Genomic DNA, 24015 nt, shown 5'->3' with positions numbered 1-24015 from the left:
AAACTTCAGCCATGAAGGAACGACTAAGAAGAAAGAAGAAGATTATTGGAGTTTACTCCTTAAGAAACGATTTGAGTTATAAGGCCCGGTACGGAAATTTTATGAGGAGTAAAATCAAGTGTAACACGAAAAGTTGAGGCGTTACGTAGAAAGAGACAAACATATATATCCACACTTTACGCGCAACACCAGTGAAGTCACTGAATAGAAATGTCATAATTTTATTTTTTTGTACTAGTGACGTGAAGGTATGCATTGTATCGGTAAAATAGGTTCACAGACTACATATTAAAAGTATTTTTAGCCACAAATAAAACATAGATAATTTAAAATAAGCCAAATACGAAGGTGCTAAACTCGGACATGTATACATGTCCGTGGACGGTTACGGTACATTTCGTTTCGGACATGTATACATGTCGCTGGGCGTACCATTACAATCCCTCCTTTTTTATTACAATCATCATATCCTCTCAAAAAGGAAGTAGCGTTTTTACCCAAAATATGAATCAAGAGTGCTTTTATTATTTAAAATACAGTAAGTTCAAATCCCATATGAAAGTAATTATTACAATAAAAATAATTAGCAATATATAAAACATTAAAACGTCATTAACTATTTTCTATTCGATATATATCATAATTATCGTTCGTAAGGAGTAAACTCCAATCGTGCGTCGTAGCTGACACACACACACTTTTTTTATATAATATTTTAATTAATTAATTTTATTTAATTATTATATAATACTAACATTATCGCGGAATTGAGACATTTTTATATGTTATTGGTACTCACGATACGCGGTATTCTACCACCAGATTACTCAATTAATATCACTTCGATTTCTCCCCGCCACCGCAATTTTGCTGTTTTAGGTGATGTTGTGTGTGTTATGTAGAGATGCTAGGGTTGATGTACACAAATAATATTCAATGATTGAATCATGATTTATTTATTTTACAATTTGGATAATGTTTGAGCTACTTTTTTTATAATATAAGAGTAGCAGACGAGCATGTAGTCCACCTAATGGTAAGTGGCTAATGCGCCCATGGACATCTGTAATCAATCCCAGATGGGATTAGATATTCGTACCTGAGGTCGGCCACAGATGCGCCGCTACCACTGAGGACTAAGCTGGAACGCCTCGGAAAAGTCTGTCTCCCTTACCACACCCTTCAAACCGGAACACAGTGCGCCTAACACTGCTGTTATTAGGCAGACATAGGTGTGGCGGTGGTGCCGCCTGAGTCGAACCACAAAGGGTTCTACCACCTTACTACACACGGATTCACGGGTTTACAATTACGCAGTTGCAACGTGACTGACGTGCCTCTACTTTGTCACCACAACCCTTGTCACTAGGTAAAAATATCGACAAAAATCAATAAAAACCGCGTATCTTGAGAATCCGTTACATATTAAAATTTATACAAATTGGTTAGACGAAAATATGAACATTCATGTATCAATTAAAACCGCGTATCGTGTACCCGTTACATATTAAAATATAATTATACAAATTAACTAAGACCAAACAGAATTGAATATTCATGTAGGTATCAATTAAAACCGGGTATCGTGTACCCTTGACGTTAAAATATTATATATACTATATATACTTGCTGACCCGGCAAACGTTGTGTTGCCATATAAATAAAAAAATGTTAAGGGTGAACAACCCTTATCACTTAGGAGTATGAAAAATAGATAGTAGCCGATTCTCAGACCTACTGAATATGCCTATAAAATTTGGTGAAAATCGGTAAAGCCGTTTCGGAGGAGTACGGTAACTAACATAGTGAGACGAGAATTTTATATATAAGATGATTTTAATTTACATTTTACATAAGTTATATAGTTGTAGATATTAGTCTGACAAGAATTCCATAGTGGTGATTGACTTGGCTTCTAAACGCACCAACGTTTGTTTTTTTCCACATTTGATACCAACATTCCTCGCAGAGCCCCTGCAACACAAAAATAGCAATTAAACTATAACAATAAAAACAATATTCATATTAAAAAAAAACAATTTACAAACAATCTTTTTAATAACATTATTGTATATTTTTCCCAGAAAATGCTTCTTACTTATTCTTTTGCACACACATAATATGGATAATATTTTGTGTGTGCATAAAAGTGGTCATATTGACGTCATTATTTTAAACATGCATTGTCATCCAAACTTCGTGTATGAAATGTTTCAGCTCAATCGGATACCGAGAAGTGGGTTAATTGCAACAAAAGCTTGTAACAGCAACCATAAACATTGTCCCTTTATCAGTTTCTCTTCCGCTACCGGCTGACATTCAAACAATCCTTAGACTGGAAGTGGAGTAGAATCTTTTTATTATGTAACGAGTACTCACGATATGCGTTTTTTATTGCCGATATTATGACCCAGTTGCATGGACCGTGGTCATGGCGATACTGATAGTTTATGCAAGTCACAAATAGTGCAAAGTATGGTGCGTAAGGATATTGTTAGTGGTGATATGAAACCTAGAAAATAAAAACGTGGTGGAAGTGGACGTAGGGTAGATAGATTAATCTACCACTAGTACTTGTCAACGGTTTCTCCCCTCCACCTCAGTTTCGCCGTGACCACGATCTATGCAATTGGGTCGAAATATCGGCAATAAACGCATATCGTGAGTACCCGTTACATAATAAAATGTCTCAATTCCGCGATAATTTTAGTCTAAAATCATATGGAGTGGAATCGTTAAGTCCGTAGAGTGGATACGCATCTCTGATCTGCTTCAATTAGACATGTTCTTTATCGAGTTGGCCATAGACATGGGCATTGATCACTTACCATCAGATGACAACAATTAATCGCGTTTGCTATTCCAATGTCATAAAGATATATACTTACTTATTGTACATAATAAGAACGATTGTAGAACGGGGTGTTAAGAACGCTACACTCTTCACTGACGAGACTAAGAAAGACTTGTGCTCCGTCAGTTTGATTCTTCGAGAATCCCTAGGTACGAACTTGGACACGTGTCCCATGGCGTAAAACATCGGTTGTTTGAGAAACTCCTTGTTTGTAGCATTAACGATGATCGGGGAGTCGACGAAGTTTCTCGCCCAGTTCGGACCACCTTCGGTATTCAAGCACATGTTCCAATCAATCCAGCCGACCACATTGTGGTTCATATCCTGAAATAATGGGATAATAGTGACAATATTGTATCTATGTTCGTATGTGACAACCGTCGCTTTTTGAGAATAAGCTTCTTTGAACTTATGATATGTGAGTACACGAAGGGTTCTCATTTGAAAATTCACGCTAAATTTATGTTGGTTTTGAGATTCAGAAATTGAGAATTTTATAAAATATGGAAAAGAGTGCAGTGTCCTGTTCCTTGTCAAGCCTGACATGCTTCCATCCAAAACTCTTCCTGGGTACGGCTATGATAATTACAAATGGGTTACTTGATATTGAAAATGTCTTTAAACTCCTTCCTTGCTCCTGTAACTTTTTTACGTTGAGTTACCTTTACGTTTTACGTTAAAAAATGACTGTTTTTGTATTACATTCAGCGCCCCCAGCGGACTGTATCAGAAATGATTGGATATTTTTTTATATGTAACCTTACGGTAAGGCAGACGGGTACTTGATGGAAAGCAGTCACCGTCGCCTATGGACATTTGCAATACCAGAGGAGTCACCAATGCATCGACGGCTTTGCAGGAGAGCTCTTTTTACACCCCTCTTGAAGTAGTCATAGTCTTGAGAGCATACCTCAGGATAAAGCTCAGGAAATGTATAGGAAATACGTAAACAAATACCAAACCGGTCATATTGTAAAAACTTAAAAACTCATACTAGGGGGTATTGGTTACGACTTTGGTAATTAGATGTCGACCTACTCCGTGACAAAACGTTATCGTTTCCTTCGCCGCAAACAATTAGAAGAACTTTTCGCTTGAATAAAGATTACAGCCTTATTTCAAATTGGCAAAAGGAGTACAATATTGTTGTTATTTATTTCAACATTCTCAAAATAGGTTTCATATAATGTACTTACTTCAATTATATCTGTTATGTAACTAACTGCTCTCGTCCATGATCCTAATTCTACTTTTTCCTGCCATGGGTATGAACCTTAAAAAAGTTGATTTTATATATTAATTGACAAAAATCAGACTTAGATTTTTTTGCTACGATAACAAAAATTAATAAAAGTAATTAAGTAATTTAACCACAGACCAGTATTTGTACCCAAGGTTTGTGCATTTAACCAAACTGATTTATTGTCCAGAAAAATAAGTCAACTTTTGAAACAACGTAACATTTTCATCTACTGTTGAGCACGAATTTCCTATTGTAGTAAGAAGGTTTTAAGCCAAAGTTTACCAAACTGGCCAAATACCAATTGGTAAACTTTATATCAATTTGAGATTTATTTTTATATTTTCAGTTCAGGTATGGTAGCTGTCCTCATAATGTTTAGTTCTTTTAATTTCTAACATACATATAACCACAATAACAGTCTAGGATTCGAACCACTACATATTAAAAACTTAACTTATAATTCGTACGTTATTATTTACTTACCTTCACTAGCTTCAGTAGCCAGGATGACCTTATCTGGGTGTGATATGGTGACAGCTGACAGTATAGAGGCCGGTGTGATTCTGTCGGCGTAGAAGTGGACTCCAATGCCGTAGATATACTCCAATGCTTTGGGGTGTTCGCGTAGTAACTGTGGATTTAGATTTTTTTATAATTTAGGGGTAGCAAACAGATAAGATTTATTTCCTACTTGAGGTCGGACACAGATACCTCCAGATATGTCATATATTCATTTCTTTGCCTTTAAAGTGGCACAATATGGGTTGGTAGGAATATTAACAATTTTTCTCATACGTAGCTTCAGGGAAGCATGCAACATTTTAAAATTACATTATAATTATATTAATAATGATTACATTACATTGAATTATACAATATAGATTATAGCGTTTAGTTCATGAGAACATTTTTTTTTTTTTTTGCATTAGTTTGGTACATTTAAATGTGTCCCTTACCACACCTTTCAAACTAGAACACAGCAGCGTTAGCCACTGCTGTTATCAATGAAATAGTTGTGGCGATGGTGCCGCCGGAGTGGAACTACAGCGGGTTCTACCACCTTCAAGATTAGTATTTTACACCTATCGTTGTCGTTTATCATCGACTTCACATAGTCCATAGATTTTTGTCGTTTTTGACATAGAAGTAGTTTGACAAGCAAGCAGTCCTGATGGTAGGTCATTACGGCCTTGTCCCTGTAGTTCCGGGACTAGAATAGGGCTACGGTATCCCCTGCCTGTCGTAAAAGGCGACTAAAAGGGGGCTTCCGGGGCTGCGGGTGGCAAGAGTGGGAGGTCGAGCCGTCTCGCAAGCAACTCCGGGAAGGACGGCGGTGTGTGTGGTCGCATACCGTCGTAAACACCAGACGGTGTGGTGAGTCCCGAAGCTCACCTAAGCGGTGCCCGAAGGGGCAACGCGTTCAGAGGACTCCGGTTGCGTTCCGTAGGAGATCCCGGAGTCCTCTTGGCAACGCTGAGCACGGCCACCGGGGGGTTTTAGTGCGTAAGAATCCCACATAACCCTGTGTCGCTCCCACGGCACCGGGTACCTTTTGAAGAAAGTCCTCAAGTATGAAAAGAAGAAGATTCCCCTCGAGAAGAGAAAAAAAATGAGAGCCGTCACGGGACGCCTGGCAGATGTGAAACATCGACATTATTTTGTAAAAGTAATATGCAGAAAATAACATATTGTGATAGGAACTAAATATGTCATAATGATAAAATAAAATATTACGATTTTTTTCCAGATAACGATGACTATTTATTGAATTCGATTGCGCATGGCGACGCGTCGCCACACCGTACACACTACTGCATATAGACTGTATATATATACCATCGTATAGCGTGGCGACGCCACGGCATGCGTCGCCACGCCAGAAATCGGTTTTACGTGCGGCTATAGATGTTTCACATCAAAAAAAGGTCATTTCTGCCTATGGACATCTGTAACCAACTCAATATAGAACAGGGACCCCACTTGAAGACAATAACAGATGCATTGCCACTCCTGATGGCCAAGGTCATATGTAAGTTAAATGGTCGCCGCTGAAATCCAAAAACTTATATTACAAATAAGTAATAAATATGTTATTATTTACCTCTTTATAGTACACGCTGATACTACCTTTCTGCACCACCTATAAACTCACGGGTCTGCTGGAAGAAATTTCTTACAAAAATAATCAGTGCCTTTGTACATACTATTTCTTTATATGTGTTTGTTTTTATTTTCGTATCTGTATTGTGTGTGCCTAAATAATAAATAAATAAATAAGTGTAGTGATGGAACTGACTTCATTTTATTCGTTCAGTTTGAACTCCCACTCTTACAGCAACCTGAAGTTCCTTTTTCATCACCTCTTACGACAGCCTTGCCTGTCTGTCCGATACTGTTACCAGATTCCGACCCTGAACTACAGGGACAAAGCCAAGACCTAGTGGTTTGGTGTCTACATGCCTGATTGCTAAAACTTTCCTTACCACATTAAACCAGAATGGGAGTGTAAACCGTTGGTCATCACCGGTAAATATCTTGACATCTTTGTAAGTTGAATTTCTGATTGTCGGTCCCAGGTTATTTACGATCCATTCACCCTGGAATATCATATCAAGAATATTGTATAAAAAGTTATTAAAAACTAAAATCTATATTTATATCTTTTAATCTATATTTTATCTATATTATTAAATATAATATAATTAACTAAACCCATTCATTATTAATTATCAATTTAGCCAATGTTTTACCAAAGCTCAACGTTGAATTTCTTCCCAATAGAAATTGTCCAATTTTGTTTTCAAATTATTCTAATGCTTTGAATTATTAAATATCTTTATGAAAAAGTAGTCGTAACAAGGTCGTAACCATTTAAATATATTTAAAATCGTGTACAACAAATCATTTTGAAAATTCGTATCTATCATCTTTTAACTCTATTACATTCTTAGTAATTAGTAAAATTTTGATCTTTGGAAGGTTAGAGAAATTAGATATATTTTATATCCTTCCTAAATTTGAATAAATTGTAATATTTAATAGTATTATTGGTAATTTATATATTTCCTAAGATCTAATCTTTCCAAAGAAATAAGTCAACATCATACGCCTTATACGAGTAACGTAACTATATATGTAGTTAATTACCATATTTTCTATATCCCATCCGAGTGTATTAAACTTGGCAAGATTGAAAACACCATTGATTGGCTCATTCGTGGTCGTAATCCCCCACACAGGCACGCCTGCTGCCTCGTACTTTTCTATAAATCTAAAATATTGCTATTTAATTCCATAATGTTTTTTTTTTTTTTATATTATAGGTGTAGCAGACGAGCATGCAGTCCACCTGATGGTAAGTGGCTACTGCCGCCCATGGACATCTGTAATCAACCTCAGATAGGATTAGATATTCCTATCTGAGGTCAGTCACAGATGCGCTGCTACCCCTGAGGACTAAGCTGGAACGCCTCGGAAAAGTCTGTCTCCCTTACCACACCCTTCAAACCGGAACACAGCAGCGCCTAACACTGCTGTTATTAGGTAGAAGTAGGTGTGGCGGTGGTGCCGCCGGAGTCGAACCACAAAGGGTTCTACCACCTTTTAATGTGTATGTATGTGTAGATACCTAGTCCGCTACCTAGAGGGCGCGCGCAATCGTGCGCGCAAAACACATTTTAATATGGTTATTTTATAAAAATCAGTACTATTTATTATTATTAGTATTCTTTTTTTAGTATAGTTGTACCGCCATCAATTTTTCTGCACATCCCTAAGGTTGACTGGGAGATAATGCTATTTAGCATTAAGTCCGCCTTTTGCACCACACTGTTTTGAACATGGTCAATAAAGAGTAAATAAATAAATAAAAACAATATAATGAACATTTGGTAGTACGGAAGCCTCAACGTGCGGGTTCGACTCATACATGGCGAATTATTTTATATATTTTTTGCTATATAGTGAGATTGAAGTCGAAGTACTTTTTGTAATATTTTTCCTATGAATACTTACTTGAGATGATAATCAGCATATGTTTGGTAGAATTCGCGTCGGAGTCTACTGAACCCGCTAAAATTGTTGTTGGTCTTCATCCAGGGTGGCGGCGACCACGTGGTACCCACGACGTGTATGGGCGCAGTAGCTGCTGTCATCAGAGACTTGATTAGTGGAATCTGGAAAAAAAACAGCAATCAATATATTACTCTCCAATTGGACACCCCACATCACCTCAAGGAATATGATTAACATTACTTACTACAGAATTTTTATAAAAATATAGCACCAACTGATAAAAATATTCACTTCTACATTGTAAAGTAGTCCAACACACGTGTCCCACATGTTATTTGAGCTGCAAGGCATGCCAAATAAAAAGGCATGACAAGAATAAACATACCATCGAAAGACATTACCCTCCGCAATCGGGTAAAAATAATTGCTTAAGATTAAAGGAACAATTCGCTGTATAGTAAATGGATACTGCCGCCCATGGACATCAGTAAGCAACTCCACAAGAGGAGAGGTTCTATCTGAAGCCGATCTATCTAACTGAAGGGGTTATAAGCTGAGGACTGAAATATTACCTCATATTTATTTATTTATTTACTTTATTATACCTAAACTAACACTGGTATAAAAGGCGGACTTAATGCTAGAAGCATTCACTGCCAGTCTACCTTTAGGCTAAGCAGAAAACGTGCAAGGCGGTATTCGAATGTGTAGGAAAGTTTACGTATATAAGTATGTTATATGTAAGGCAGCCAGTATCCACACTCCACCGAAATGCAGAACTGCTTCACACCAAAAATAGGTATGACGGTGGTAACTCCCCGGACGAATTTCACTGGTTCTCTTCAATGATAGAACCGAATCTTAAATGGTACTATAGACGGTAGGTTATCTAGTTGTTAAAAAAACCTTCACCTTATAGATGTTGTCTTCGGGAGCGAGTGTGAAGTTGGTCAGACGGGTGTCGTTGACCGGCAGCTCGTTGTACGCATAAGGGTGGGTGGAGAAATCGCATCCCCCAATGGGCACCCTTAGCATGTTATATTCCAATCCATATTCACTAGCGTATGATCTGCAAAAAAATCAGAATATTGTTTTTTGTTTTTTTTTAATTTGGTGTAGTGTTTACAATTCAATCTACAAGGGTTCGATTACCACACCCTTCAAACTAGAACACAGAAGCGCTTAAAACTGCTGTTGTTAGGCAGAAATAGGTATGGCGGTGGTGCTGCCGAATGCGACCTACAGTTTTCTACCAGAGACCAGTTACTTCGCACCCCCTTACTATCAAGTACGTTAATTTGCCACCACAATAAAAACATACTTACTTAACCAAATACTTCTGTAGTACATCTGGTAAGCTCTTCCAGTTAATAGCAGCGGCATCTGTGACGGCGCCTCCGAAACCTTCGACCCTTTGGAAGCGGGTCATTGGATCCAAACCAATACATGTTGAACATTTCACTGTAACAAAATTGAAGAAGAGATATCAATAAGGATCTCTTTCCTGTCACGCGGGTCTCACTCGTGGCCTGCACGCGTGAAATAAGCCGCTGTAGTTTTATCGCGATAGAATCCTTTGTGATTTAACTACGGCGGCACCACCACACCTATATCTGCCTAACAACAGTGTTAAGCACTGCTGATGTTAGGCAGTGGTTTGAAGGGTCTGATAAGGGAGACATACTTTTCCGATGCGTTCCTCCTTAGTCGTCAGAGGTAACGGCGCATCTGTGGCCAACCTCAACTAGGAATATCTAATCCTACCTGGGATTGATAACAGACCACTTACCATTAGATGCACTGCGTCATCATCAACCCATTACTGTCTCACTGCTCGGCACGGGTTTCCTCTCATAATGAGAAGGATTAGGTCATAGTCCACCGCACTGGCCAAGTGCGTATTGGTAGACTTCACATACAATTAAGATTTTTTTTAAATCTCTCAGGTATGCAGGTTTCCTCACGATGTTTTCCTTCACCGTTTAGCAAGTGATAATTGATTTCTAATACGCACGGGTTAAAATCCCAGGCACGCACCTCTGATTTTTCAAAGTTATGTGGGCAAATCTTTTCTTCTACTAGGGAAAGGTAAAATGTATTATAGCATCACTATTTATGGTTCTATTCATATTATGCTAATATACTTACAAGATCCTTTTCTATATTTTTGGAACAGTCCAACAGTTTTGTTGAATCGTAATCCGCTCTGAAATAACAAAACATATTTAAAAATAACATGTACCTTTGTAATAAATGTAACCTATTATGATTTTACATGTCGCCAATACATAGCTGAGTTTGAAAAAGTGATATTTTTGCATCTTTTTGAGGAGATGTTCCACTTTTTCCAAGTTCGTGTGAAAAAGTACTAATTGGCACTCAGAAGAACTATTTACTAGCCTTGTTCAAACCGCAATACTTACACGTAGAATTATTAGAGAAGGACTAACCTATCAACCCTATAAGTTATGTACCTCAGAGGTGGTGTAGATGACGTACTGCCCAGGTGCCGGCGGCTGCCTCACGACCTCATCACAGTAGGTCTCGTTGCAAACACACACCACCGATCTACCCGGGATCTGCCTCGCTGCACATGGTTTGTCTGTGCAATTATAATACATTGCATTAATATAATAATATGCATTGGGTCTCCAAAGCACTCACCTTTTCATATGGTTGTGTTCGAACTTGGGTAGTAAATATGGGATGTAAGGTAGGAAATAGCAATTGCTTTTTTATAAGATTAAAGTTGCAAATGTCCTCGTAGTCCCTTACGGTAATTGCGCACTGCTGCCCATAAACATCTGTGACAAAATTTATTTAGGACAGATTCTACCTCAAGCCTATCACAGATGCGTTACTGGTACTAAAAACTAATATAGTCATCTATTATGTAAGTCAGCTAGCATTCACACCGTTCCCAAAATGTTTTCAAAGGTACGTGAAGTTTACCCATCCGAACTAACATAAAAACATATGCTTTTTACACTAACAGCCCCACACTAGAATTCCCTGTGCGTGGGTGCTATAGACACACACAAAGACGAATATACAAACACCCAATCCCAGGACTTTAGTTAATTTCATCATTCAGAATTCAGGGATCGAACCCGGAACCCTCAGCACGTCAGACCGCTCCGCTACGCGAGTCATCATAGCTCTAGCATAGCGATTGACTATGCTCAATATCATTCTCAGACATTTTCAGTCAAAGAATTGACACTAGCAGGGTGGTATTTAAATTAAAAGATTCATTACAACATAATTAAAGAACTCATTTATTTACTAAAAACAAACGTTAACAACCTTCACGTAAATAATCTTATCTTAATACAAACAAACCCAAATAAGTACACATATGAATTATGAAAGAGTAAAAATAATATCCCCATACACGATAAGAATAATCATAACAAAAATATTATTCCAAATTCTGGTAAATGACACCACGACATACAAATAAGTATAAGTCGTAGTGCCTTATTTATTTAGTAGAGCATCTGTATTTCAGACTAAAATAAAGAATGCAGATTGACTTCTATACAAATAAGCATCAATCGTGGTGCCTTGTTTAGTAGAGCAACTGTATTTTAAACTAAAATAAATAATGCAGATTGACTTCTATTAGTCGTTTGAGCATAGTCCTTAAGGCTTATTCATTGGCTACTAACCGAACGATAGTTGTGTGAGCTACCATTTAGTAGCTTAAGCTACTGAGCAGTTGCTTAAGTCGCTTTCGTTCGAGCGTTCAATTTATTGTTTGAGCGACCGACGAGCAGACATAAGTAGTTTTTTACACATAAGAAGTTTTTTAAAATATAGGACTATCAGACGAGCATGCAGTTCACCTGATGGTAAGTGGCTCCTGCCGTCTATGGACATCTGTAATCAACCCCAGATAGTGTGAGATGTTCCTACTCAGGTAGGACCTCAGGGTCGGCCACAGATGCGCCGCTACCCCTTAGGACTGCTGAGCTGAAACGCCTCGGAAAAGTATGTTTCCCTTACCACACCCTTCCAACCAAAACACAACGCCTCTTAACACTACTGTTTATAGGCAGAAATATTTGATTTAATTTGAAGAATAAAATTAAATCTGTTGACAGTCGCTGCAAACTACAGTACTACTTAATATTCGCCGTAAACTGTCTTTTAGCAGTCGCGTTAACCACTATTTAATCGCTTGAGCTGCCAACTAAAGCGATAGTAGCCAATGGTCGGTCAACCTTAGTTAACAAACCTTTTGTGAACCATTTTAGGCAATCATATTTGGAAAGACAGATTTGAAGTACCTGAGTTAAGTGGAGACTTAAAGATTATAAATATATTCCCGTTAACCAACATAAAATTAATGAAAATATACCATACTCACCAGCTATAGTGCAATGTACACAAAAGAGAAGCACCAAAAACAATTTCATCTTAAAAACAATTTTATCATAACAAAAACGTCTAAAAATACTAACACATCACTCTATACTCAACAAGAACACAAACAAGACTGGATATGGGAAGCTCAAATAACTACATACTTCATCCTGCTCTAATATTACAGTTATGAGCGAGACAGCATCATAATCAATGCTTATCCGACGATATCAACACTATTTTGTTCAATGTCTCGATTTACATATAATAACTGTAATTATGTCCTCGTTAGTACTTTAATAGTTGAGCAATTGAGCATTACCATGCGTGGTTATCGTAAAATCAAGCAGAGTTCTCAATTAGCCTAGTATACCTAATTGGCTTTTCATTGCAACTACAGGACACGACACGACAACGAGACGGCACTAGCGCCTACAACAATTAATAAAATAAATATAGTTTAAAAAACTTAAAAACGCTGGGGCGCTTTTCGAACCTGATAAATGGAGCACCCCACACTTTTTCCACAATTATACTATTTACTGTTCCTTAATTGATTCCTAGATTGAAGATTATTTTTTGCTTTTTAGTTGATTTTATCATAAAAGCGTGTTTTTTAGTTTGTTAAACTATATGTTTTTTATTTATGCTCGATAACGACACGACATCACTTGGTAAACTTGAGACTCTTAATTAATTAATTAATATATTTCTTTATCAAGTGAAATTCAATTAATTTATTAACTAACTGAAGAACGAAGTGTATGTCAATTAATATCCTCACACATGGAAGCTTAAATTTGAACACAATACATATTTTATGATGCCACCACGTCACTGCCGCTTTGCCATTGACAATAGTCGGAACCAGCACCCTAGAGTGGTGCCGGGATAGTAAGAGAGCGTTCAGTACAATTTATAATGGCCACATAGGACCGGTGGGTAGTTCCGGGACCGGAATAGGGCTACGGCATCCCCTGCTAGTCGTAATAGGCGACTAAAAGGGGGCTTCCGGCGTTGAGTTCGGTAAGAGTGGGAGCTCGAACCGCCCGACCAGAGACCCCGGGAAGGACGTGAAGTGTATGTATGATCGCATACCGTCATGGACACCAATCGGTGTGGCGCAGCGCCAAGGACGACCGCAGGGGGGAATTAGTAGGAGGGGCCTCTTACCGCACTAAATCCGCTCGCTCTCACGTCATCGGGTACCTTTTGACCCCGATGTCGTTGCCGTTGCCGTGCCGTTGTCGTCCAATAAAATTAAAGTTCATTATCGTGCCATTATCATTCGATACTCTGATGTTCTAAGAGATGGCGCTAGTTGGCGTAACAAAGCAAAATAGTTTTTATTTATTAAAAAAAAATATGAAATTAAAAGAGCCGTCTTTGCATCCATCTTGAGAAGACATGTTCCAAAACATTTGGTTTCCAAAAAGTTATTTTAATATAAGCTTACATTAATTTTTACTAAACCCTTAAGATTAGAAATTGATTATAATTTTCCACCAGGCTTAATATAATTTTATAATTGGAAGTAGACGAGCCTGATAAGTAGCTACTGCCGCGTATGAACACCTGTAATCAGCGAAAAATGATAGCTTTGTGGTTAAGAAACTCGGCCTCTTTATCGAGTGGTCCGCAGTTCAAATCCCAGGCACGCACCTCTGATTTTTCAATGTTATGTGCGTATTAGAAATTAATTATCACTTGCTAAAACGGCGAAGAAAAACATCGTGAGGAAACCTGCATACGTGAAAAATCTTAAAAAAAAAAATTCAAAGTTATGTGAACTCTACCAATTCGCAATTGGCCAGCGCGGTGGACTATGACCTAATCCTTCTCATTCTGAGAGGAGAGCCGTGCCCAGCAGTGTTATAGTAATGGGTTGATGATGTGAACTTTAAATACGAGTAAGTTTACATTCCTACCCGAGGTCGGTCACAAACCGTAACCGTATGCTTCCCTTACCACCCTTTTGGCTTTGGCATAAAAACTCATAATTACTCATACCCTACGAGCGAGCTTGCTCTACATATCCTGGCATGTCTCTATAGATCATGCTGGCGTCGTATTGGAATTCTATGGTGCTGACAGATTCGGGCTCCAGAGTGGTGACGATGTGCTGGTCGCCTAGCTGGATGGTCACCGTTTTGTAGTCACCCCTAAAAATGTAAATTTTATTAATATATAGTGACTGATTATTAAACATCGTTACTCAACTGTACCCTGTGTTTTGGTATTTGTTTACGTATTGGTCCATACGATTTCCTAGTTCTGACATAATCCGCTAGGGGCGCTGATTCCAATTTGTATGGGCAAATACGTAAACAATTACCAAAACAGTCATATTTGTCGAAACGTAAAGACTCCTGTACCCTTACCATGAGTTTTTATGTTTTGACAAATATGACTGTTTTGGTATTTGTTTACGTATTGGCCCATATTATTTCCAAGTTCTGACACAATCCGCTAGGAGCGCTGATTGGAATTTGTATGGAGAAATACGTAAACAAATACCAAAACAGTCATATTTGTCAAAACGTAAAAAACTCCTGGTAAGGGTACTGGTAACGGTACTGTTTTATGATAAGGGCATTTAAGATGTGTGGATTTTTATATTCTGGCAAATACAAAAATATGTACCACCCATCACATACTACAATGTTGACCACCGTAGACTTAATTTACATTGATAGCGATATTGCGATGAAAGAAATTTGGTTGTCAGTGAAGCATTGACCAAAGGACCGAGTAGGCTGGAGCCTAGGGCGGCAGATTTAAGGGCGGCGATTTTATCTTGATGATCTTTTTATTGCTTTATATAACGGGCATCAACGAATAGTGAATTGTATTGGCTCGTGATCGTATGAAGAGCCCAAAACTAGAGTATCGAATTGAAAATCGATACGGATGGCAAAATTTTAAAAGTCTCCTGGCGGCAAAATTATCCTTCACTGTGTTAATATGTGCTGTACTTTTCAAGTTGTGCTTGTGTTAGTTTGTTTAAAATAAATTAAAAATGCAAGGGTTATTATGATGTCATGTTAGTTCTGTAATAATTCGAACAAAATACTTTATTTTTATTGTTAAAAAAGAAATTAAAGTGATCACTATCTCTTACTTGTTATGAAGAATGACGACGATGGTGTTCCTCGGTGTGAGAAAAGCCACGTAGTCGTAATTTGGTTCCGCATCTTCGGAGTCACTGTAACAGATGTTATCATTCATCATCAACATGTTCTGTTACATTCAGAAGATGACTTTTTGTTATTTATCTTCCAAAAAGCTTCTACAGTTAAATCATAAGAGAATCAGTGTGGTTGGACCACGGAGTTACAAAATCTCCATCTAGCGCGAAGCAGCTCTTGCGTTGCCGTGGAAGGGTGTGGATACTGGCTGTTCTATATATGAGGCGACCACCTCAGAGGTGGTCACACATAGATAAGCTTCCTATAAGACACATTTTTTTATAAAATAGGAGTAGCAGACAAGCATGCAGCCCAGCAGATGGTAAGTTCCTGCCGCTCATGGACATCTGTAATCAACTCGAAATTGAATTAGTTATTCCTATCTTAGGTCATATGTGTTCCATAAAAAATCGGTGATCCATGGACAACAGAAATCATTCACTATCAAGTCGTTTGCATGCTTTTGCTACTTCAACCTTATATAAACTTACAAGAAATAGTTCGAGTTCATCTCAGTTGAGGCTTCGATCACACTGATGCGACGGGATCCAGGTGGCAGGAACTTGGAGAAGTGAGCCAGCGCGTAGAAGGTGGGTTGCTTATAGAACTCGTCAGCCAACGGATCCACTATGATGGCCGCGTCCACGTAGTTCTTGGACCAGTTGGGACCACCTTCGAAGTCCAAACACAGGTTCCAGTCTACCCACCCGCTTGCTTTGTTTCGTAAGTTCTGCAATTTGAAGTAAGGAATTAAAATGATTAATCGTTGAAGAGTCAGATTTATTTTTTAATTTTTAATCAACTTCCCAAAGGAAGAGAGGTTATCTATTTGTCGCGTATATATTTTTTTAACCAACACGGTTTATAAATTGGCCATGTAATATCACTTTATATTAAACTGAAAGATCGTATACCTCTTGAATATAGTTTTGTAATAGTCTGAACGAATACGTCCACTTGGGCTGGACTATCCTTAACCTGAGATCTGATCGTGATCAGAAGTAGACCAAGCGAGTACAGTTGAGGAGAACATTGGCAGGATGATAAAACATCTTAAGTTCAAGTAATTAGCAAACTCTTAAAAGTAATAATAAGAATAGTTAACCAAGAACATAATAAGAAATGTAAATTAATGTTTCCATTAAAGTACTATATTTGTAAAGTACTGTGTGCCGTGTGGTGCCGGCCTCGAATAGCACCACTCCCTCTCTTCCCGTGGATGTCGTAAGAGTCGACTAAGGGACAATACCAGGAGATGGGCAGCAGCATCTTTCTGTGTAAAATAAATAACACCCACTGCGGTCACCAACACGCATGCCAGGCGCGGTGACTATGGCAAAACCCCCTCATGAAAGGTGCAGAAAAACCACGGCCCCCAGTCCCCGGCGGCCCCGCTATTCCGGGCTATGGTAGCGGCCAAGGTAACGGCGGGGCAGGGGGTGCTAAGAATCCCCGGAAGAGAGTCGGCTACCACACACGACGACTTCTGCACCTGGCAACATACAATACCAGGACACTGAGGACCGACGAGAAGATACAGGAGCTAGAAGAAGAGATAGACAAGTTAAACTGGAGTGTTTTGGGATTATCAGAAGTCCGAAGACAGGGGGAGGACACGGTAATCCTTAAATCCGGTAACTTGTTCTATCACCGGGAGGGCGAACACCTGTCTCAAGGAGGTGTCGGGTTCCTCGTCCACAAATCCCTCGTTAACAACTTGGTAACGGTCGACAGTGTGTCGGCAAGGGTAGCGTACCTTATACTCAGAGTATCTAAACGGTATTCGCTGAAGGTCATACAGGTATATGCGCCGACGTCGACACACCCAGACGATGAGGTTGAGGTTATGTATGAGGACATAAGTAGAGCCATACATACCTCAAAAACCCATTTTACCGTTGTTTTGGGGGATTTTAACGCGAGACTGGGAGCGCGGAATGGTGACGAACTGAAGGTTGGAGTTGGACAACGAAACCATCGAGGCCACTTGCTTGCCAACTTCTTGGAGAGGGAAGACTTCTTTATGATGAACTCCTTCTACAAGAAGAAGGCACAGCGAAAGTGGACTTGGATAAGTCCCGATGGTACCGTTAAGAACGAGATAGACTTCATTTTGGCAGACAAACGGCACATATTTAATGATGTCTCTGTGATCAACAGGGTGAAAACCGGAAGTGATGACCGGATGGTAAGAGGCACATTAAATATCAACGTTAAGCTCGAACGGTCACGCCTGATGAAGTCTACACTCCGCCCAACACCTGTCCAGATCCAGGGCTCTGAAGACTTTCAGATTGAGTTACGAAACCGTTTCGCGTGCCTCGATTCTTGCGTTTCCGTGGACGATATTAACACCCAGGTTGTAGCAACTGTCCACGAGGTAGGGTCTAAGTACTTCAAGGCCCCCTCCGGTGGTAAGTCTCGAGTTCTCTCAGAGCATACTCTCGGTCTTATGCGGGAGAGACGAGAACTATGTGTGCAGTCTTCAACCTCAATGTCGAAATACAGGCTGCTTAATAAACAGATCTCCCAAAGTAGGCGACGCGATTGGCGTTCTCATAACGCTAATCGCGTAAAAGACGCTATTGAGCGAAACCGAGGCTCGAAAGTGTTCGCAGGAGATCTGTGCATTGGGCAGAGTCTGTTGACGAGGTTGAAGACCGAGTCGGGCACCATAGTTTCGTCTAAGCCCGAAGTCCTGAGAGAAATCGAGAATTACTACGGACAGCTGTATACTTCCGCACGAGTTCCAGCCCGTAAGACGGTGAACGACAAACGTGCCAAGCTGACCCGACACTACACCGAGGACCTCCCGGAGGTCAGCCTGTACGAGATTAGAGGGGCTCTCAAACAGCTTAAAACCAACAAGGCACCGGGAGATGACGGAATCACAACAGAGCTGCTAAAAGCTGGCGGGAAACCCGTACTAGTGGCGCTCCAAAAGTTGTTTGATTCCGTGATCAATAGCGGAACTACCCCGGAAGCGTGGAGCAGAAGCGTAGTGGTACTTTTCTTCAAAAAGGGCGATAAAACCCTACTGAAGAACTACAGGCCCATTGCGCTTCTGAGCCATGTTTATAAGCTCTTTTCGAGGGTCCTCACTAACCGTATTGCACGCAGGCTTGACGAATTTCAGCCTCCCGAACAAGCCGGATTCCGGAAAGGCTACAGCACCATGGACCACATACACACGCTCCGGCAGATTATACAGAAGACCGACGAGTATAATCTGCCGCTATGTGTTGCCTATGTGGACTATGAGAAAGCCTTCGATTCTATCGAGACCTGGGCGGTGCTGGAGTCCCTTCAGCGATGCCAGATCGACTATAGGTACAATACATCGAGGTGTTGAAGTGTGTATACAAAGCCGCCACCATGTCAGTCCGAGTACACGACCAGAGGACGAACCCTATCCAATTGCAGCGGGGAGTCAGACAAGGCGACGTCGTATCGCCGAAGCTGTTCACCGCTGCGTTGGAAGATGTGTTCAAGCTGATGGAGTGGAAAGGTCTTGGCGTTAACATCAATGGTGAACACATCACACACCTTCGATTTGCCGATGATATAGTCATCTTGGCAGATTCGCAGAGGGACCTCAGCAAAATGCTAGGAGACCTCAACAGTGCCTCACAACGGGTGGGTCTTAAGATGAACATGGACAAGACGAAAATCATGTCCAATGTCCATGTCACACCCGTACCGGTAGTTGTTGATGGCACTCCTCTCGAAGTTGTCGACGAGTACAATTACCTGGGACAAACGATCCGGATGGGTAAGTCCAACTTGGAGAGGGAGGTCACTCGAAGAATCCAACTCGGCTGGGCTGCGTTCGGAAAATTACGGAGCATCTTCTCGTCCAAAATTCCTCAGTGCCTGAAGTCGAAACTGTTCGAGCAATGTGTGTTGCCAGTGATGACCTACGGCGCCGAAACGTGGTCCTTTACTGTAGGCCTTGTTCGAAAGCTCAGAGTCGCTCAGCGTGCTATGGAGTGAGCTATGCTTGGTATTTCGCTACGAGACATGATTCGCAATGATGAAATCCGTAGACGAACTAAGCTTACCGACATAGCTCTCAAAATTAGCAAGCTGAAGTGGCAATGGGCCGGCCACATCGCTCGAAGGACCGATAACCGATGGGGAAGAAAGGTCCTCGAGTGGCGACCACGCGTAGGCAAAAGGAGTTTAGGGCGCCCCCCGACCAGGTGGACGGACGACCTGAAGAAGACGGCGGGAAACCGCTGGATTCAAAGGGCACGGGACCGGTTGGAGTGGCGCCAATTAGGGGAGGCCTATGTCCAGCAGTGGACCTCAAAAGGCTGATGGATGGATGGATGGATGGATGACTGTATTGTTAGAAATATATTCGAATTATTTAATTATAGTATTATTTTAATTATTTTGTGTTATTTTCATGATGTGTTATTTTTATAATAATAAATGCCCTTTATATAATCACTGGCTGGTACGATTATATGAGTTAGCATAAAAAATAAAAAGAATGCTGTTGACGTTTGAGTTGTTTTTGCGCGGTAATAATAAAAGTTGTAAATTGGTTCAAGAAATAGTTTTATTCTATTACTGTAAATAGAGGAAGATGGATATTTACTTGTATAATATCTGTCACGTAATCGTTGGCTCTGTCCCAAGACCCCAAGTCCACTTTAGGAAAGTCACTCATTCTGTAACCTGGAAACAAAGTGAAAAATAAATGGCGGAGGCACTGCCGTGCCTCCTGATAAAGATTACCGAAACAACAGAACTGCTTTACGCTTTAAATATGTGTGGCAGTGGTAACTCCCCTATCAAACTATATTAGTTCTATCATCATATGTATGAAATCATCATCGTTGAAAGTAATCAAATCCCTCTCCTCTTTCGGTCGTTCGTTCACAGCTGAGTATCATAATGACCCACCCTGAGGTGGGTCTTTTTTGTACGAGCTCCCATCATTTGTGACAGTCGGTTGCACAATGCAAAGCGTTATCAAAGACATTGTCATGCAGTTCCGATCTCTATCCGATCCGATCCGTCAGGCTCCGCTCCGTCAGGCTCCGCTCCTCGGGTCTCTTGCCTTCTATCTATGCCGGTCTATCTACTCAACATTTATTGCTCCTAGAGACAAAGCGACAGAGCAAGAGAGAGGTAGAGCTAAGAAAGCTAGAGTACCTGCACAAGCCTCAGTGCTCATCAGGAACTTGTCCGGGTAATCTCGGGTAACATCCGACAGCAGAGAGGCGGGTGTGAACGTATCCGTGTACCAGTGTACCGCGATGCCGTTGATGTACTCCATTGACCCAGGGAAGTTCTCATTTAACTACAACACATTTATTTTAGTAGTATCGATTCGTAGGTTACCCCTCCTAGGCTCTAGCAATTGACCGTAAGGCGAAGAGGGGTTTGGGTGCCTTTCCACCAAAGATTTGCAAGGTCACGATCCCTAGCTTGTATCTGTAGCTACAATCATCAGTCGCATCCCTCCATATACAAAAGGTAGCTTAGATAGGAGAGCTAAGCTAAGGTAAGCAATGAAAATCTAGGAATCCTATTGGATTTGCCTTATCCATAGCTTACCTAAGTACCTCGTACTTATCTGGTAGAAAGGCGCCCTAAGGGTTTTGTATATTTATAAGTCGAAAAAATATGATGCAGAGTCAAAGCAATCGCGAAAACGTGAATCACCAATGTCAAAACTAGCTAGTCCGTTAGGATTATAAGTGGCAGTACGAATAACTTGAAAATACTGTTTCTGTAACTTTGTACATAGAGTTACTTAGCCAAACTAACGTAAATAGTTATAGTATGCTAGATTCACATCGGGAGAGTTCAGTTGCCTATATGACAGGTTCTCGCCCAGTTTAGGCAACTGAAGATAAATGTAATGTCCAATCTTACTATAATGTTACCCTACACCTAATAACATTGTGTACTAAATTATGATGTTATTTTATGAAATAAAGATGTATTATTATTATTACATTTTTTTTTATTTACCGCGTTAAAGAAGAGGGGAATGGCAACTCTCTGATCGTCCACCGCCATTATACCGAGGTTCTTGACTGAACAATTATACCTCAATGTGGGGCCCAAATGGTTTTGTATATATTCGCCCTGAAATAAAAAAACAATAATAGCTTATGTTTTGATTTTAGACCGAAAGTATAACTTCCTAAGCTTGAAAGTTGGGATAAATTATTATTATTTTGAAGATGGTAGAACCCTGAGGTTCAACACCGGCGGAGCCAACGCCACACCTATTTGTGCCTAGTGAGAGCAGTGTTCAGCGCTGCAGTGTTCTTGTTTGAAGGGTGTGGTAAGGGAGACATACTTTTCCGAGGCATTGTAGCGGCGTATCTGTGTTTAACTTCAGATAGGGATGATATATTATCTGGGTAGTAGTCACTTGCCATCAGATAGACTAAGTTCGTCTCATAAAAAAAATTAAAAATACACATCCTAAATGGTCATTCGAACGCACGAGCGATCGTTCATGTCGTCAACCTTCGACGTTCGCTGGCGACAGGCCGCGACATAAGGTAACGATTGTCAATTTTCGCCGCTTGTCATTAATGACCATAGTCGATTAACGGTCGTACTCGTATTTGATCGGTGACGGCAGTAACTGACAGGTGGCGACGGTAGACCATAATCGGCAATAGTACTTAGATAGACATCTTCATCTTCGATCTTTGGAAGGCAAAAATTAAAAATATTGCTTATCATTAACGTGTAATCTGTGTCGAGAAAGGAAAAACCATACCATTCCACTAGCATTAAAGCCAAGAGTTTGGAATCTCGCTATATCGAACACTCCATCCAAAGGTTCGTTTGTCGTCGTGAACCCCCAGATGTCGATGCCTTGTTCCTTATACTTCTCCGCAAATCTGATGAATTAAAAAAATAACTCCCTTATATTTATTAACTCAGCAACTCAGGGGAGATCTTGCCGGGCTAGGTGATCATGCCCGGGAAACGACCGTGCTCCGGCAGTTCAGTTCAAAGCTTGTATCCGAGATGTTGAGAAAACTTCGATAACGTGAGATTACTCGTGTGCCATCTCTTGACGAGTTGACGGGAAGATGCCAAAGTTTTTTTAAAGATTGGATTAGAAGACGAGCATGCAATGTACACGTGATACTAAGTGGCCTAGTTGGTCCATGGATAATTGTAACCAACTGTATATAAAACTATCTAGAATCTAGCATATGCGTTGCTACTGAGTACTACGATGGTTGCCTACGATGGTTACATATGAGTAAGCTAGCACTTTCCATAGAAACGCAATTATAAACAAAATTAAAAAGAAATGAAACGGGCTTAAAAAACAAAGAATCCAATTTATTGATCAAAATAAAGAGCCCTTTCTAGTAAAATCACTTACAAGCAATGATAGTCCGCATATGTTTGGTAATACGTCTTCAGCAGCCGACTATGCCCGCTGAAGGCATTGTTGCTCTTCATCCACGGTGGTGGAGACCAGGTCGTCGCAAACACCATGATTTTCTCCATAGCCACCTTTTGACTTGCAAATATCATCGGCATCTGACACACAACTTGAATTCAATCAACTTCTGAATATAGAGCGTTATGGAGATAATTTGAACATCGAAGAAGAACATAGGATGTTTTTATGAGTGGGGTTAAAAATTGAAAATTGAAATGAACTACTACCCTGCTACTACTACTATCTCTGCTTAATTAAAAATAGTACATTTTGTATTCATGAGTTGTTGTATGTGGATCCTGACGTCATTATTTTGGACTTTTATTTTGTTGAAAATAAAATTATTCTTAAGGTACATATTAAAATTGGGTCATTTTTAGGGTTCCGTGCCCAAACGTTAAAAACGGAACCTTATTAATAATCTTCCATCGTCTGTCTGAGTGTCCGTCTGAACGTCTGTCCATTCGCCACACGGTACTATCTCTTGATAAACACTTGAAATTTTTACAAAGTATGTACATTGTACGTGTAACGGTGAGCGTTATACGACAAATACTAAATAAAATATATTATAAATAAATGGTAGTATGTATGGTATGGTTCTTGTATGGTACAAGAAAGCGATATTTGTCGGCGTTTTTCATTATTATCTATTGGACCGTAATAGACAGACAGTTCAGATTTTCACAATGCATTTATTTACATGGCTGCTGTGATAAAAAATACAAAAAAAATAACCACTCGCACTTTACTAATTACCTTAAGTGTATAGTCTTCTTCAGATAGTGTATAGTTGGAGAGCGTGGAATCGTTCTCAGGCAACTCGTTGTACGCGTACAGTCGGAGGGAGAAGTCGCAGCCGCCCACCGGTGTCCGTATCACGTTGTATTCAGAGCCCTGGTTGCTG

General features: G+C 39.9%; 2 protein-coding genes across 3 annotated transcripts; both read right to left on the bottom strand.

Annotated features, from left to right (window-relative positions):
• Positions 1-1630: 1630 nt before the first annotated feature.
• Positions 1631-12862, bottom strand: LOC140746377 (lysosomal acid glucosylceramidase-like). Of its 2 annotated transcripts, none has more exons than XM_073078502.1 (12): positions 12475-12862; positions 10586-10713; positions 10260-10317; positions 9437-9572; positions 9024-9180; positions 8112-8272; positions 7245-7368; positions 6581-6694; positions 4581-4728; positions 4051-4127; positions 2889-3178; positions 1631-1974 (listed from the first exon to the last, which is right to left on the bottom strand). In XM_073078502.1, the coding sequence occupies exons 1-12, from the start codon at positions 12530-12532 to the stop codon at positions 1875-1877; spliced, it is 1551 nt and encodes a 516-aa protein (XP_072934603.1). In that variant the 5' UTR covers positions 12533-12862; the 3' UTR covers positions 1631-1874. The 2 variants fall into 2 exon arrangements, with proteins under 2 accessions (XP_072934603.1, XP_072934604.1); XM_073078503.1 differs by having other exon boundaries at positions 12484-12859.
• Positions 12863-14490: 1628 nt separating this feature from the next.
• Positions 14491-23221, bottom strand: LOC140746500 (putative glucosylceramidase 4). Its single transcript, XM_073078655.1, has 8 exons — positions 23046-23221; positions 22425-22548; positions 21659-21775; positions 20834-20981; positions 20274-20353; positions 16159-16397; positions 15601-15684; positions 14491-14641 (listed from the first exon to the last, which is right to left on the bottom strand). Exons 1-8 carry the CDS (start codon positions 23204-23206, stop codon positions 14491-14493), a joined length of 1104 nt encoding a protein of 367 aa, XP_072934756.1. The 5' UTR covers positions 23207-23221.
• Positions 23222-24015: the final 794 nt, after the last annotated feature.

The sequence above is a fragment of the Epargyreus clarus genome, unplaced genomic scaffold (genome assembly GCF_041222505.1).
Source record: "Epargyreus clarus isolate Ecla_fem2 unplaced genomic scaffold, WU_Ecla_fem_2.2 ptg000012l, whole genome shotgun sequence".
Classification (NCBI taxonomy): domain Eukaryota; kingdom Metazoa; phylum Arthropoda; class Insecta; order Lepidoptera; family Hesperiidae; genus Epargyreus; species Epargyreus clarus.
Note: the sequence above shows the minus strand (reverse complement) of the source record. Positions and strands in the feature narration are given on the sequence as shown.